Genomic DNA, 16,378 nt, shown 5'->3' on the forward strand with positions numbered 1-16,378 from the left:
AATTGACTCATCTCCAACAGCCACTGCAGAAAACAATGTTAATCACTATTTTATGGAGAAAACTGAGGCATAGAGGGGTAATTTGCAAGCAACAGTTAACAAGAAGTCAAATCCCACCTGACTGATGTGAGAGCCTGTCACTAGGCTGAGGGAAAGAGCTAGTGCTACTTGTTAGGAATACATCCTCCAGAGCTGGGGAGCAAGGCCCTGGACTGGATCTTAGCACTGAAGAACAAAGAAATTAGGGCTCCTGGTCTCCACCCCCAGAGCTCCTGAGAGACTTTCCACCTGCTGGGGTAAAATACAGAGCATAGCACAAGGTGTCTGTAGTCAACACAGCCCTGTCTTCATGCTCACTCAGCCCTTCATCTGAGCCAGTCCTGGCTCCGCTGCTCATTAGCTGTGTGGCTGTTTCTTGGGCTTCAGCTTCTTCCTAAGATAAAGACAAGAGTTATTACTACCTTGCAGTCAGGATCAAATGCGTTGTTCTAAAAGGTGCTTAAACACTGGCAGATAATAAACATTTGTTAAATGAAAACAAATGAGGGAAAGTACTACCTTTTGTGTGACTTGGCTGTCAAGAATGTTGAAATGACAATGGATCACCTACTAAGTTTAACCATATATTCAATTCTATACAATTTTTTATAAAGTCCTCTATACTACAAAACTTCAATTAAGATAACAATTAGACAATACCAAGTTTAGGAGTTTGCCAGTCATGAAAATGCCCATCCTAACAATGCCCTAAGGGAGGACGCTGTGACTGGTCAGGGCTTATCAGTGACTGGCACAACTACATCAGACACTCGAAATCTTACATGTAGGACTGGGCAGCCGCAGTTCCTGTGCACATGGAGAGAAAGCACCAAGTAGTTCAAGAGGCAACACATACTCTACTTTCTGGAACACTTACTTCCTACTCTCTATTAAAGGTGATAATTACATCTTTGCTTCTGCCCTTAGAGAAAAACTAACAGTCATGCTAACACGCGTGTTTACAGTCTGTGTGAACAGGGGCATTCAGGTAATAGTTTGTTACATGAATCAAAGAGCGTTGACCTAAGTTGGCACTCTGGAATGTCTACCTGGAACTAGGACTCCGCTTTCCCGCGTACAGAGTTGCTGTGTGGTGCTGCAGTCTTAGTGCTGTCTCACATAGTGCACCTCTCGCTCCATAAGCCCTCCCCCAGCTCCCGTGGAGGTACACAAACATACGAGGCATGTGTACTTACTGCTGGGGTGAGGAGAAACCAACCAACAATCACAAGTTGTTCAAAAATATATATTTATTAAAATGCATGTTTTTAACTCTCAAAGCATATAACCATCTTTCCATTGAGCCCATGAGGTACTTGAGAATAGATACTACAGTATACAGCAGTGATTTTCCTCTGTGTGTGTGTGAGAGAGAGAGAGAGAGAGAGTCTCACTATGTAGCCCAGGTTGGCCTTGAACTCATTCTGGCTCTTGGCTTTTCTGTCAAATGAAAGGGTTCAAATATTCAGAGTCCATCTAACTGAAAATATCCTAGCTTTGGTCTGATTGCTTATTGCATCCTCAGTTAGTACCCCCAGCTTAATCAGTACATTCAGTAACTGAATCATGTTTCCCCACCAGGTCATTGTGAGTGAGCAGCAGGTCATAGCTAAGGACCGTTAAGCTCTGTTACTAAATGCAGTTCTGTGTGGTGCATACAAGAGGATTGGGATGAGGACTTACGCCTCTAGCACCTTCATCCCTAGACTGACCTGCTGCATGTCTGATGGAGGAGCTCATCTGCCCAGGGGACAAGCCTTTGTAACAGTCTTGGCGCTCTGCCTTTAATCAGCTGTTAGTCTCCCCCAAGAAAGGGAGACAGGTCTCACTAGATGCTGCCATCTGTCATGAATACAATGAAGTCATGTCATTAAATAATTTCTTTTATATTAAAGTGCAAAACTGCCAACCCGGAATTCAAAGGGAAAGATGAAAACTCTTGTCTTGTCAATGACAGTCTTCACCTGCTGCAAAGGCAGAAAGGGGAGAACAAGGAAGCTAGCCTGGCTCTCGGTCCCCAAAGATGGAAGACTGAAGTGGTAACGCAGGCCAGCGGAAGATGTCCTGAAAATAAGGCACAAAGCGGAACAGGCTTTCTGGGCTCCATGGCCTTCTTCACCCAGAACCCGTCTCCTTGTCCTGAAGATCTTTGGAGATTCTTAAATTTGAGTCTCAGATCTGTGGTCGCAGGCCCAGCAACCCCACCCCAGGTTCTAGGCTCTCCACTCTCCCTTTGGCCGCAGCTGCACTTAAGGCACCACCTGAGGCCCGGCCCTGTGCAGGCCAGCTGGAGAGGGAAGTAGCAGTAATGGCCTCTGAGCTCTAGGGAGGACATGTTGGCTGCAGCTCAAAGCTGCCAGGAACTGGAAAAGGGCAGCAATGGCCATCACCCCAAAAAAAGCAGCTGGAAGAGAAGCACTGGTGTCCTCTAGCCCTCAGCACCTGCACAGCTCTGCCCGGCTAAACCATGTGGAGAAGTGGGTAGGCTAGGAAGTAGCCCACAGCTGAGCCCAGGACCACACCGAGGAAAATCCAGGTGTTGTACGACATTACAGCCAGCATCACGAAGTAGCCAATGACCACCTGAATGACATGGACTACAGACTGGCCAGAGTGACACAAAAACCACCTAGACATAAAAGAAAAAGAAGTTAATGCTGATGATGAGGAGGAGGTGAGGAGTTCTGTCAGAGAGAGAATGCCTCTAGAGTTACAGCATAACTTATGCCTAACTCAGGAGAGATGTCAGAGACACAGTTCCCACTACATTTACCTCTGAGATGCCCAACATCCTCAGCAAAAGGTGAAATGGTACATGTAATCTATTTTGTCTGCTAAGTGATAAAAGGAAATCATCAGTAAAGCTATTTCTCCTTCAGTTGAATGTGAGAGGCAGGATGGCAATGCAAAGACAAGGCCTTTGGTGACAGGTCAGTTCCTAGCTCAGCTTCTATTAACTGGCCTGTCACATGGTCTGAACCTCTCTGAGTGGTGATTTTTCTCACCAGCAAAACAGCTCCCTCACAGGATGATTATAATGATGGGAGGCCCCCGAGTAAGTGGCTAGAGGTGGAGCAGGTAGCCACACTAAACTTAGGTGAGTCTGGAGAGAAAGCAGACTGAGAACCGTAAATGACTGTTTATAGAGAGGGACGGGAGAAGAGAAAAGAATGTGTTTGAGGAAATTCATATGTGATACTATAAACCTGGTCAAGAGCCTGTGGCTAGGGAGATCATAGGTCTGACTAGGGAAACTACTGCTCTTGTTTTGCCAAATGGACACGATGTGCTTGTCAAATTGCCCTCTAAATGGTTATGCTCATACTCATAGATGAGTGTTGCTCTCAACCTTGGTTAGAAAGGTGCTTTTTGCAGTGAACAGTGGTTACTTCAAGAGCCTCTTAACTGGTCAAAATGCTGAGAATAAATGCTGGATGCTAAGCACTAAGTGAGGTATCTATATATCACACTCCCCAAGGTTCCAGGAACACTGAGAAAAATGGGACAGAAAAAATTTAAGAGCCAGAGGAAGGGGAGATGTGCTGTGGAATGCTGTCTTGCAGACCGAATATGGCCAATGCATCCATGAGCTCAGAGCAGCTGTGTTTATCTGCACAAGATTGGGCCTGTCAACATTCCTTCATTGCAGAGCTGGGGGGGGGGGCATGGACTAGTGTAGGCACTGGTAAGCTGCCCATATGCTCCAGTAAATGCACCCCCACCCATGCTCATGCAAGAAGCCCCGATTAAACGTGTGGGCCACAAACACACACACCATCAAAGTAGAAGGGGGACAAGTTGGGAAGAAAGAATCTGATGGATGTGAGAAGGTAGTAGTAGGTGAATATAAAATACATACACACACACACACACACACACACACACATATGTATATATATAATATACATGTATAAAATTGTCAACAGGTAAATAAATTTCAAGAAATGAAAATGGCCCCTCTTCCACCAAGTAGGATACATGGCTGACAACAGTTCTTGCTTTGGAACAGCTGCGGAGACCCTCCTGCATTTGAAAGCTGAGACCACACACAGGTCCCTGCAGCAGTCCCTCAGTCGCCCAAGAGGCTGCCGCTGGAGAGCTTTGGCCCAGACACTGGCGACCCAGGCTCTAGTTCACCTTACTAAGTACTTTGATAAGTGAAGGACCATCCCTGGATCTCAGTTCTCTTCCTGTGCACAGGGATAAAGCTGTCTGGGTCCAGCCACCTCTCAGGGTAAAAGGGAGTACTCTGTCCATTCCCCCTCCCAGTGCTTGTACCTGAGGCGGCTTCTGCTGACCAGGTGTGAGCTGGAACCTGCCAAATCCTGGTCCGTTTCCAAGATAAGCTGCTGGCTGGCCGCGGTGGGCAGGCTCTCCAGAGTCTTATGGAGCAACCTGGCTTTGCTCACCTTGATGCCTTCGTACAACACAGCCAGGAGCAGGACCACCAACACTGAAAGGGCCATGCCTGTGAACAGAGGCCAAGTCGAGAAAGAGATCCTGGTAGTCCATGTAGTACTACAGTGACAGTGCAGATGATAATGTACTATTTCAAAAAAGCTCAGGGAGGATTTTGCATGCTTTTTGCCACAAATAAATGATAGTTGTTTGGAAAGAGAGAAATGCCTGCCTGATTCGAATGTTGCCTAACACATACATGGATTGCAACATCACATGGTACTGAATAAATATGTGTTATTTTTTCCAATTAAAAATAAGCTGGGCCTGGTGGTGCAGGCCTGTAAGCTGAGATATTCAGGAGGCTGAGGTAGAGGATTACAAGTTCAAGGCCATCCTGGACTATAGAGTGAGTGCATGGCCAGCCTGGCTGATGAGACCCTGGCTCTAAATAGAAAGTAAAGATATATAGCTCAGTAGTAAGAATGTTCTGAGCATGTACAGGACCCTAGGTTTAATTCCTAATCCCACAAAACTACCAAATAAAATAAGCAAACCAGGGTGCAGAGACCTGGGCCAGCAAGCACTGTTTCCCTTCCAACCATGCTTCTGGGAACTGGCGCAGGTGCATCCACTCCATCCACCTCTCTTTTCCTCATTAAGTTCAGAACTTTGTCTCTTTCCCCTCCAGACCTGTCTTGGCAGTGACAGCCGAGGGGTGCGTGTGGAGAAGCCTCACAGCACTGTCACAGGCACTGCCAGCAGTCTGTACAGACCTGTCAGGATTCAGTGTGGTCCTGTTACCCACAGGTATGCAAAAAAAAAAAAAAAAAAGGAAGACAGGATATATAGCAAAGGACTAATAATTATCTTAGGGGCTGGGGAGATGGTTCTGTAGTTAGAAGCACTTGCTTGCAAACTCTGACAAGCCTTAGTTCAATTCTCCAGCCACCCACATAAAGCTGGATGCAAAAAGTGATGCATGGGTCTGCCATCCTATTGCAGTGGCAAGAGACATAAGCCCCCCCCCCACACACACACACAAATAAAGTCATCTTAGAGACTTATACAAGTAGGGTTTTTTTTTTCCCAATTTTATCTGTGAGTATGCACTACTTCCATTTAAAATTTTTTGAAATATTATTTATTTGCAAGCAGAGAGAGAGAGAGGAGACAGAGAATGAACAGATCAGGGGCTCCAGCCATTGCAAATAAATTCCAGCTGCATGTGCCACTTTGTGCATCTGGTTTTATGTGGGTGTTGGAGAACTGAACTCACATTGTTAGTCTTTGTGGGCAAGGGCCTTAACTGCTAAGCCATCTCTCCAACCCTGCACTACTTTTATAGAAAAAAATATCCCGATGAATTATTTTACAGAAAATAGTTCTTACTAGAAGTGGTATGTAAAATTAACTCCAACAGTACCGCTCTTTATGAGATAAATGGTTGAGCTGAGGTATTTTATTGGGCTATATGACAAGAATATATATTTGGGGTTGGTCATGGTGGCACATGCCTGCAGTCTCAGCATTTATAAGGCTAAAGTAGGTGTACTGAGTTTGAGGCCAGTCTGGCTTTATATAGTAAGACCCCGTGTATCAGAAAGAAAGAAAGAGGCCAGGCGTGGTGGTGCATGCCTTTAATGCCAGTACTTGGGAGGCAGAGGTAGGAAGATCACCATGAGTTCAAGGCCACCCAGAGACTACATAGTGAATTCCAGGTCAGCCTGAACTAGAGTGAGAACCTACCTCAAAAAAACAAAAATAAAAAATAAATAAATAAAAAGAAAGAGGGGTTGGGGAGATGCCTGCAAAGCCTAACAACCCAAGTTACATGGGTACTAGATAATCATTGTAAAACCCATGTAAAAGCAGATGCACAAAGTGGTGAATGCATCTGGAGTTTATTTGCAATGACTAGCGGCCCTGGCACACCCATTCATATTCTTTCTCTCTTTCTCCTTCTCTCACACCTTTAATCCCAGCACTCAGGAGGCAGAGGTAGAAGGATTACTGTGAGTTTGAGGCCAGTCTGGGCTAGAGTGAGACTTTACCTCAAAAAGCAAGAAGGGAGAGAGGGAGGGAGGGAAGGCAGAAGGGAAAGGAAGGAGAGAAGGAGTGAGGGAGGGATAAAGAAAAAAAATACTTATTTGGTCTCTGTCTTGGTTTCCTGGTACATGACTTCCAAAATCTCTAAAAGCCAGTGGTGACTTTTTGTGTGATGACTTGTAGCTGGGGCTTCTAGACAGTCTCAGGAGGGGAACCATATGAGGGTTGGAAGTGTTGGTCTCATCCTCAACTTCTAGAGAGGTGACAGGGGCTGTAGGCTGTTGGTCACTAGTGGCCAATGACTTACTCATGCTGCTGGACAGCCATTAGGAACTAGGATTTGCAGAGTCAGAACTTTGCCTCTTTCTGCCCCACCTCCTCTGCCTTGTGAGGAGCAATGAGAAAAAGAGCTTTTGCAACTCACAGGGTAGTAGTTATAAGTCTAATTCTAAGTGCAAACCCTCTGTTCCATTTATGCCTTAAAATGCCCACTGACAATAATGTGACCCCAGATTCTCCACTACTGTAGGACCTGCCAAGCTACAAGCCTGAGCCTCCCGATTCTTACCTGCAGGACTGTGGACACTCCAGAAATCAAACAGAAGCACAGCTTTGTCTGAGAAGATGAAATGCATCTGAAAGAGAAGGGGGTCTGATCACAGGACTTCAGACTGTAGAAGCCCTGCTTCCAAATCCTCTCCAGCAGCCCAGAAAAATGGGGATGTGGGTCTTGCTAGAAGGAACATTAGAGGTCAATGGGGCCAACTGAGGCTATATAGAGAAGCCACTTGCAAGTGGGTTGGCATCACCTGTAACTGAACTGGCCCTGCTCCATGTGGAAGAGGTCAGGGGAGCCCACTCCCACAGGGATAGCAGGGATGCCACCTCTGTGCCCTCCAAACCCAGTGGGCAGCCCAAGACCAAGCCTTGACTGCTGACCTAGCCCTTCTGCTGGATCCAAGCCTGGATCCCTGGAGCCAGCAGGGTGTCTCTTTGTCCTGCTGAATCTGCACAGATGCAGCAGTGTTTGTCACACAGCAGCCCAAGAGTAGCTTCTTACATATGTCTACCACATGGCCACTGATTCACTAAACTCTTTGCTGAGCCCAGTGTGTGTCCAGCTTTGAGGAGGATGATTAGTGTCTCTGCTCTGGATGAGTCTGCTGCTCTGCAGGCCCATTTATGAGTGCCTGATTGATCCTGGGTCCAGGGTGGCACCATGGATTTATCATACATGTTTAGATGTCACAGTAGTTCCTTGTGTGACAGAGATAATCAGGTTCATTTCACGGGAAGGAAAACTTGGGAGAGGTGCCTCAGAAAAGTAATTTGCAGGTGGACATGAATCTGGCAAAGCTGGAATTCAGACCTGAGGCTAGGTGGACCCTATAGATCCGTGCACTCTCCCAGGAACCAAGATAAGAGCATGAGATGGGAGCTGGATGCCAACTTTAGATGCCTAGCCAGTCTTAGGGACTATGCAGGTCTGATGGGTTGCCCTCTCCAAGAAGGGCAGATCCCTCCGGTCACCTGGTAAGGCTACTAGGCCAGCATAGTGACCTGCAGATGGTGGCAGGCCTCACCAGCTGAAGAGATCCTGGGCCAACATTATAATACTTGAAGGGCACAGCTAGCAGTATCTTCAGAGAATTTTTGGTTCTCTGGCCTTTTCTTTCTTTCTTTCTTTCTTTTTTTTTTGCCACGGCTAATCAAACTTTTCTGTCACTACTATGATGTAAGACATTGAGCTCTGGGTGAGAAGAGGAGAAAGGTTGGAGCTCTGCTGAAATGCAGTTTTTAAGTCACTGCTTTGTCAGGCTTGGTGGTACTGGCCTGTAAGTCCCAGCTACTTGAAGCTGAGGAAGGAGGGACTGAGGGTCAAGGACTGTCTGGGCTACATAGTGGGTTCCATGTCAGCCTGGGCAACTTAGTGAGATCCTGTCTTGAAATTTATTTTAATTTTAAAAAAATATTTTGTTTATTTGCAAGGAGAGAGAGAATGAAAATGGGCATGCCAGGGTCTCCTGCCACTGAAAACAAACCCCAGATATATCATCATCATCATCATTATTATTTTGAGATAGGGTCTCACTCTAGCTCAAGATGACCTGGACTTCACTATGTAATCTCAGGGTGGCCTTGAACTCATGGTGATCCTCCCACCTCTGCCTCCCAAGTGCTGGGACTAAAGGCATGTGCTACCACGACCAGCTAATTTTTTTTTATTAAAGTAAAAAAGAAGGCTAGAGATATAGTTTAGTGATAGAACACTTGCCTAACTTGTGTGATCCCCATATTTAATCTCTAACACTATAAAAAAAGAGGGCTGGGGAAATAGTTCAGGGGTTAAAGGAGCTTGCTTGCAAAGTCTGCCAACCTGGAGTTCAATTCCTCAATCCCTACAAAGCCGGATGGGATTCATTTGCAGTGGCAAGAGACACTGGCACACCCATACACAAATTAAATTAATATATTAATTTAAAACATTAATCTGGGCTGGAGAGATGGATTTGTGGTTAAGGCACTTGCTTGCAAAGCCAAAGGACCCAGGCTCAATACCCAAGTGCCCATGTAAAGCTAGATACACAAGGAGGCACATGCATCTGGAGTTTGTTTGCAGTGGCTGGAGGCCCTGGCATACCAATTCTCTATCTGCCTCTCTCTCAAATAAATAAATAAATACTTTAAAAATATTTTATTCTCATTTATTTGATAGAGAAATAGGGAAAGGGAGTGAGAGAATGGGCGCTCCAGGGCATCCAGCCACTACAAACGAACTCCAGATGCATGCTCCCCCTTGTGCATCTGGCTAACGTGGATCCTGGGGAATCGAATCTGGGTCCTTTGGCCTGGCAGGCAAATGCCTTAACCACTAAGCAATCCCTCCAGCCCTAAATAAATACTTTAAAAAATATGGATCCAGTCCAACTCCCACCATCCTCCACCCCATTTCATTTGCAGATGGGAAACACTGAGTCTAAGAGGAAAAGAGATTTGATTTAGGTTTCACAAGCAGCTGCCCAGTTGCTCTCATGTGTGTTCCTGAGGAGAGGCCCTGGAGAAAGAGGGTGGGTCTCCAGAAGGCTGTGGGAGTCAGGCTGAAGCAAGCTTCAGATGGTCAGGCAGATTTCTCGGCTGTCATTTGGTCTGGAAGCTACACTATTGCGCATTCTATGGCCTCCTCAAAACCAGAGACATAAGCTTCTCTTCACAATTGACAACCCTAAGCCATACATGTCAAGCCTTCTCTACCTCTCCCCATCTCAAAATTTAGCAACAAAGGAGATAGTGAAAAATGGTAGACTGAGTCTAGGAGTTGGAGCAAATGGTACCTGTGAATGGAGCTCTCTTGGGTCTCAGTACTTGCTGAGGGAAGCTGGAAGGAAGTACTGGGAAGGTCTCTACATAAAATGATACAGTCAAGTCAACGTCTTTCCTACATCCATCAAAGCATTTCTCAAAAGACTTTACATGAAACTGCCTCTCTGCTGGCTAGCTGCCAGTGCTAGAAAGTGCTGTGCAGGCTGTGGGGGAGAAAAACCATCGACATTGGGTCCTACAAGCTATACAACCAACCAGCCAGGCAAGACGTGCCCACTGATGCAATAATGGTATATAAATTGTGGGGTAACCAACTGCTGTCTGGATTTGAGGGATGTTCCATGGAAGGGAATTCATGCCCAGTAAGGAAAAATGAGTCAAAAGCCTATGGCTGGGAGAGTCAGAGGCCCTAGAGGGGAAGGTACCGCTGTTCTTTAAATAAATGGATATGTTGCACCTATCAAATTGCCTTCTAAATGTTTGTGTTTATACCCATTAATTAGTGCTAATGTCACTCTTGGTTAGAGAAGCTTCCTTTTTTTTTAACTTTTTTTTTTTGGAGGTAGGGTCTCACTGTAGCCCAGGCTGACTTGGAATTCACTATGGAATCTCAAGGTGGCCTCGAACTCATGGCAATCCTCCTACCTCTGCCTCCCGAGTGCTGGGATTAAAGGCATGCGCCACCACGCCCAGACCCCCACTTTTTTTTTCCAAGGTAGGGTCTCTAGTCCAGGATGACCTGGAATTTACTGTGTAGTCTCGAACTCACAGTGATCCTCCTACCTCTGCCTCCCGAGTGCTGGAATTAAAGGTGTGCATCACCACACCCCACCCGGCAGAGAAGCTTCTTTTTGCAGATGGTGGTAACAATTGAGGAGACCCAAGACTCATCAAGGTAATGAGAAGTGGCATTTGAGTACTCAACACAGGAGGTGGTCTCTACCACACCTATCAGGTTTCAGTAGCACTGCAAAGGAGGTGGAAAGAATATCGGCGCTAGTCTCGCCAGGGAAGGGCCATGTGGCGATGACTGTGGATAGTGGGGAGTCTAAAAACTCACCAAAGTGTTGCCGAGAAGAGTCTCTTGAGAGTTCAGCACTACATTTGACAAGGGTCACAAAGAATGTAAGAGCCAGAGGGTGGGGAAGAGTACTTTGGGACACTATCCTCTGGACATGATGGGACTGGTACATTCATGACTTCCTGATGGAGGTCGCTACCTCCATGAGACCTGCACAATATTAGCCTGTCACCATTTTTGACACAGATGATGGAGGAGGGGAGGAAAAAAAGAATGACACATCAAAACAGAAGGGGGACTACATGAAAAGAGGAGGAGGGGTACTAAGAAGGGTAACAAGGGGATTATAATCAAATTACAGTATATTTATGTATTAAATTTCTCAATAATAAAAGAAAACATGAATAAAATATGTGCTACAGTAATTTAGCTATGTGAAAATGTTGCCATTTTCTTTTTTTTAAATTTATTTATTTGACAGAGAAAGAGGGGGAGAGAGAGAGAGAGGTGTCACTAAGGTCCTAGTTGTTACTGGCGGGTGAATCTGTAATTCCAGCCTAAGGTATGCAGACAGCAGTCTGAGCTCTGCTTGTGTTCCCTGCTGTTTGTGCTCTTGCTTTTGGTTTTTGGGGTTTCTCTTTTTGGCAATTATGGAACTTCCCCTGGATCTGTAAACCTGAAATAAATTCCATTCCTCCCATTAACCATGTCTGGTTTGGAGGTTCATCCGAGCAACACGAAGCTGACTATAACAGTATCCCACTTGGGGAAGCAACAATCCCTTCTCCTATTTGAGGGTAAACAGCCTTGAGCATCTAGTGCCTGTCACTATTCTAGAAACACAGTGCATCTCTGCTCATTCATGCACAACAGGGAAGTCCTCTGCTTTGTTCCCTCTGGTAGATGAGAATACCAAGGCCCAGAGAGTTTCAATAACATGTCAAGTTGCCCAACTTGGCTTTCTCCCAGGCAGACCAGCTTCCGAGTATGTGATCTTGACCTCTCAAAGCAGCACAGAAAACCCAAGAGGCAGCATTAACATGCCCAAGGTCACAAAGTGAGGCAGTGGCAGCATCAAGACTAGAACCTGGGTTTTCATACCTGACCCCCATTTACACAAGAGGAAAATAGATGCTAAGATGTGGAGACAAATACTGAAGTTCGCCATGTTAGAGGTGACAGTGGGCTTTTTAGTTGCTCATCTTAACATTTTCAAAAGATGGTGTGAACATAGCAGAAATGGCAGAGGACATGGGCATTTTGGGAGGAAAACAAGAAGTCAGGGGAGGGGAAAGGAGTATCTGAGAGGAGACCTCTGTGCAGTTAGGATAGTGGTACCTATGCCCTTTCAAGGACAGAAGGAGCAAACGGACAAATCTGGGGAGTGTGAAGAAAAGCCCCAGGAACTATCTAGCTAGAAAACTGGACCAAAAGGGAGGAGGAAGAGATGGGAGGAAGGGTGCTGGATCAGACACACGTGCACTAGGCACCGTTATACCTGAATGCACATAGGCAGAGGTAATTCTAGGTGAACCAGGTGGAGAGCCTGCCCTGCCTGGGAGACACAGACCAGTCACAAGCCTCATACTGGCAAGTGGCTTAGAGAAGGATGGCACTGAGCCCTTTAGAATCTTCAGAATTTTATTAAAACTGCAGGTGCCTGGGCTTCCTCATTTGCCTGCAGCAAGCCATGGGCAGAGGTACAGGAGGCAAGGAGACACACACCTCTAACATGACCATTCAGGGGTTCTGATTCTCCTTTCCTGTGTTATAGCAACCTCATGGAAGGAGACAGTCTAAGGCTTAGCATTCTAGTTCTGCCTCCTAGTTCTGCTAGGAACCAGCTGTGTCCTTGAGAAAACCCTAAACCTACCAGACTTCAATCTCATCTGTAAAATAGGGACTGGACTCTAGGCAGCCCTTCCTTTAGCTTGGCCTCACTTCCCAGGTCCCTGTGCATTTGGCACAGATGGGCTCCCAGTGTAAGCATCATTCCTACAATGAAGCTCTGAAAAGGAAAACAAAACAAAATAAAACGAGAGCGTCTCTGAGGCAAGTGAGGGACTTCATCCAGACATGCCTCAGTCCCTGTGTTCAGGCTTGTATGCTCCAGCGCTGGGCCTGGTTACAGAGACCCGGAAATAGAACTGGTTGTTCTACTCAGCAAACATTCCTTTCAGTTCTCAAAGAGGCTTGATTTCTGTCACCCATCCCATCTGTGCCCACACTGAAGCCCAGCTCCCTGAAGACCTTAGACCTTTAGGACAGAGAAGAATATTTTTTTAACTTTTCTTTTTTATATTTTTATTTATTTGAGAGTGACACAGAGAGAGAATGGGCGCACCAGGGCCTCCAGCCACTGCAAACGAACTCCAGACGCGTGCGCCCCTTGTGCATCTGGCTAACATGGGTCCTGGGGAATCGAGCCTTGAACCAGGGTCCTTAGGTTTCACAGGCAAGCGCTTAACTGCTAAGCCATCTCTCCAGCCTGAGAAGAATATTTTTTTTAAAAAAAAAGCAGTAATAATGCCAAAGAAAGCAAACTCATTTTGAGCTCTACTATGAAGAGATATCTCCTGTTAGAATTTCAAAAAGAATATTGGTTGACAGGGAAAGATGTTCACAAGAGGGGCTGGAGTAAGAATACTTGCTGAGTAAGCATGAGGACTTGGCCACTGTAGTTGTTTGATTCAGATGTCCCCCATAAACTTAGGTGTTCTGGGTGCTAGGTCCCCAGCTGATGGAGATTTGGGAATTGACGTCACCTGGAGGCTGTGTATTGTTGGGGGCGGGCTTATAGGTGTTATAGCCAGTTTTCTCCCTGCCAGTGTTTGGCACACTCTCCTGTTGCTATTGTCCACCTGATATTAGCCAGGGGGTGATGTCCACCTTCTGCTCATGCCATTGTTTTCTCCTGCCATCATGGAGCTTCCCCTCGAGTCTGTAAGCCAAAATAAACCTGTTTTTCCCTACAAGTTGCTTCTTGGTCAAGTGTTTTCTGGCAGCAGTGCAAACCTGACTGCAACAGCCACATATGCCAGTAACCCCAGCACTGAGGTAGGCAGATTTCTGGAGCTTTCTTGACAATCAGTCTAACCAAAGAAAAAAGAAGTAAACTCCAGGTTCAGTCAGAGACTACAGTGTCTCTCTCAAGGAAATAAGGCAGAAAATCAACAGAGGAGGACACCATCCTCTGACCTCCATATGGGTGTGTACACAGGGCACATCCACACCTATGACCTATGAATACACCCCCCCCACACACAATACACACACCAAAAAATTCATAGAGTAATGTGCAAAAGCCATCAGGTCTAAATAATCCTGTAAAATCCCATCATACTGAGTTTGCACTCTTCAACTTCAGTGAAAACCTCTGATACCCTTTGTCAGCTCAGGGCGACACCCATCATCTCTTCTTCAGAGTTCAGCTGGTAAAGCAGGTGGTATGAATGGAATGTCTCCAGCAGCTGATTAATCACTGTGGGAGTTTCTGCAACTGGTGCCTATCATCCTTGGGTCTGGGCCAGCTACTACCTCAGGAGCTCAAAACAGCCAACACCTTTTGCCATGGACCAGAACACCTATAGGCAGTGCACTTCTCCCCAGCACCACCCTCTTCTTGTTGGAAGGATGTGTAAACTCTGGCCATGCAGAGATGAATGAGGGAAGTCCTGTTGTAAATCTTCACAGTACGAACAGCCTAGCAGGGGACTAAGTGGATAATTCCAGCGGGGTGTCTGCAGTTGGAGGCCGGTCGCACGCTGGAAAGCTGGGGAAGGGACAAACGCCTGGCTAGGACAGTTCAGAAGCTGGAGCAAAAGGAAGCTGGAACGACCAGCTAGTGTGTTCAAAGCTACAAGTGTCCACAGAGGAGAGGTTCTAGCTTCCTAGCAAGATGGTAGCAAGGCAGGAGTCCTGGAGGAACAAACACCTACTTGTAGGTCCCTCTGCCTTACTAACTCTTTCTGTACTTGGGCTAAAGAAAGGATTCACATAAGCTCACCCCAACTTACCGGAAAAGACTGCAGGCTGCAGTTAGAGGTTGGGATTTTGTGGTGAGATATAAAAGGGCAGGGCACCAATCATGCTCACACTTGAGATGAATCTGGGTGTCTGGCAGTCTATCTGCTTTATTCGGGGCCATACTCTTACAGTGGAAGGTCCTGGCCAAGAAGGGACCCAGTCCTGGGGCCTGTTTTCTCATTTGGGGGTCACTTACACTTTGAGAAAAGCTCCTACATTTATTTATCAACCAAAGACTTCAAAAGCGGATAAAGGCCCAAGGGTTACCCGGCAACAGGCTGGGGACGTTTGTCGAGTGCTTCCCATCCATCTGTTTCCCCTTTCTGAGGACCGGTAGGAGGTGGGGATGGGCACTTAACTAACGGGTCTGTTAAAGGCTTCCTGTCTTTTTGAGATACTGTGACATCTTCGTGGGATGAAGAAAATAAGATTTCTTCAAAGAGCTGTCTTGCAACCTGTCATTCTCCCCATTCAAAATGAACCTTACCAGGCTCTGTTGTAAACACTGCTTTCAGATCCGAGTGTGGGCAGGATGGGGGACTTCCCACCCGGGTTCTTGACCCGTCCTGGCGCCACGGCTTTAAGACTCCGTGCAGGAAGGATGGGGAAGTAGCTTGGATGTATTTTAAAGAATCACACCAGGAACTTGACAAGGCCAGGCCCAGCCAGCCGCAGACTCTCCTTTTCCTGTAAAGCTTTCTGGACTCCCCTAGGTCACTCCTGCCCCATCCCCTCCGGACGCTGGCCATATCCTCAACTGGGTCCCCCGAGCCGGCTGTCCCCCTCCGCGTCCGCAACCGCCGGACAGCGTCACGGCTGGGGCCCGCCTGGCCGGCTTGACTCCCCGGCAAGAGGGACAAATACTAATTTTAAAAAACTCAAGGTCACTGTCAGCTTCACCTGCCGCGCCCCCCAACCCTAGTCCGGCTCCGATAAGGTCGCTTTCACATCCTCCTCTCCAGCCCCGGGCCAGGGGCGGCGAGGACCCTCGGGGGTGGAGCCAGAAGGTCCCGCCCCCAGCCGCCCACTCGTGTCCGCGTCCTCTCGGACTCACCCCCATGGCGAGCGCGTCGGGGTCGCGTCTGTCGGCTGCAGGCTCGGGGCTCCGACTCCGTCTGCAGCCGCAGCGTCCGCGACTCGGGCCGCCAGGATCACGTGGTCCGGGCGAGGCGGCGCGCGGGCGCCTGGGAGTTGTGGTCCTGCGGGTATCCCCAACCCCACGGCCCGGGCCACGGCCCTGCACCGGACCTCTCACCCACCCCGAGTCCGGATGCGCCCGGGTGCGCGGTCTGCGGAGCCGGGCTGTCTCATCCCTTAACTGCTTTGCCCTTGACTTTGCCTTGGTAATTACCATAAAATTGTTAATTGCTCGTTGTCATAAGCCACACGAAGCTGTTAACAACGCTTGCTGAATTGAAAACTGAAGAGCTCATCCTAGGGGCATACTAGCAACAAATTAAGATTGCCTTAAATCAATCACAGTTCAGACTTCCCCTGTCACCATTCCTCTTAAAAATTATCTTC

The 16,378-nt window shown here is 47.2% G+C and overlaps 1 protein-coding gene across 3 annotated transcripts; it reads right to left on the minus strand.

Annotated features, from left to right (window-relative positions):
- Positions 1 to 24: 24 nt before the first annotated feature.
- Positions 25 to 15,993, minus strand: Slc31a2 (solute carrier family 31 member 2). 3 transcript variants are annotated; one of them, XR_006634599.1, is made up of 5 exons: positions 15,909 to 15,993; positions 7,055 to 7,121; positions 4,318 to 4,507; positions 1,089 to 1,237; positions 25 to 433 (listed from the first exon to the last, which is right to left on the minus strand). XR_006634599.1 is itself a non-coding variant. In XM_045140127.1 (4 exons), the coding sequence occupies exons 1-4, from the start codon at positions 15,912 to 15,914 to the stop codon at positions 397 to 399; spliced, it is 300 nt and encodes a 99-aa protein (XP_044996062.1). In that variant the 5' UTR covers positions 15,915 to 15,992; the 3' UTR covers positions 25 to 396. The 3 variants fall into 3 exon arrangements, 2 of the variants coding, with proteins under 2 accessions (XP_044996062.1, XP_012805157.2); XM_045140127.1 differs by lacking the exon at positions 1,089 to 1,237 and having other exon boundaries at positions 15,909 to 15,992; XM_012949703.2 differs by lacking the exons at positions 25 to 433; positions 1,089 to 1,237 and adding an exon at positions 1,272 to 2,668.
- Between the last annotated feature and the right edge of the window lie 385 nt (positions 15,994 to 16,378).

Source organism: Jaculus jaculus, chromosome 1, assembly GCF_020740685.1.
Source record: "Jaculus jaculus isolate mJacJac1 chromosome 1, mJacJac1.mat.Y.cur, whole genome shotgun sequence".
Taxonomy (NCBI): domain Eukaryota; kingdom Metazoa; phylum Chordata; class Mammalia; order Rodentia; family Dipodidae; genus Jaculus; species Jaculus jaculus.

What these genes read in the sequence shown, in the direction of transcription:
- Slc31a2 (XM_012949703.2), bottom strand. An exon ending in GAGTGTCCACAGTCCTGCAG is followed by an intron (nt 4,508 to 7,054) that starts GTAAGAATCGGG and finishes CTCTGTTCACAG; the next exon opens with GCATGGCCCTTTCAGTGTTG. An exon ending in GTCAGCAGAAGCCGCCTCAG is followed by an intron (nt 2,669 to 4,317) that starts GTACAAGCACTG and finishes TTTTATGTCTAG; the next exon opens with GTGGTTTTTGTGTCACTCTG.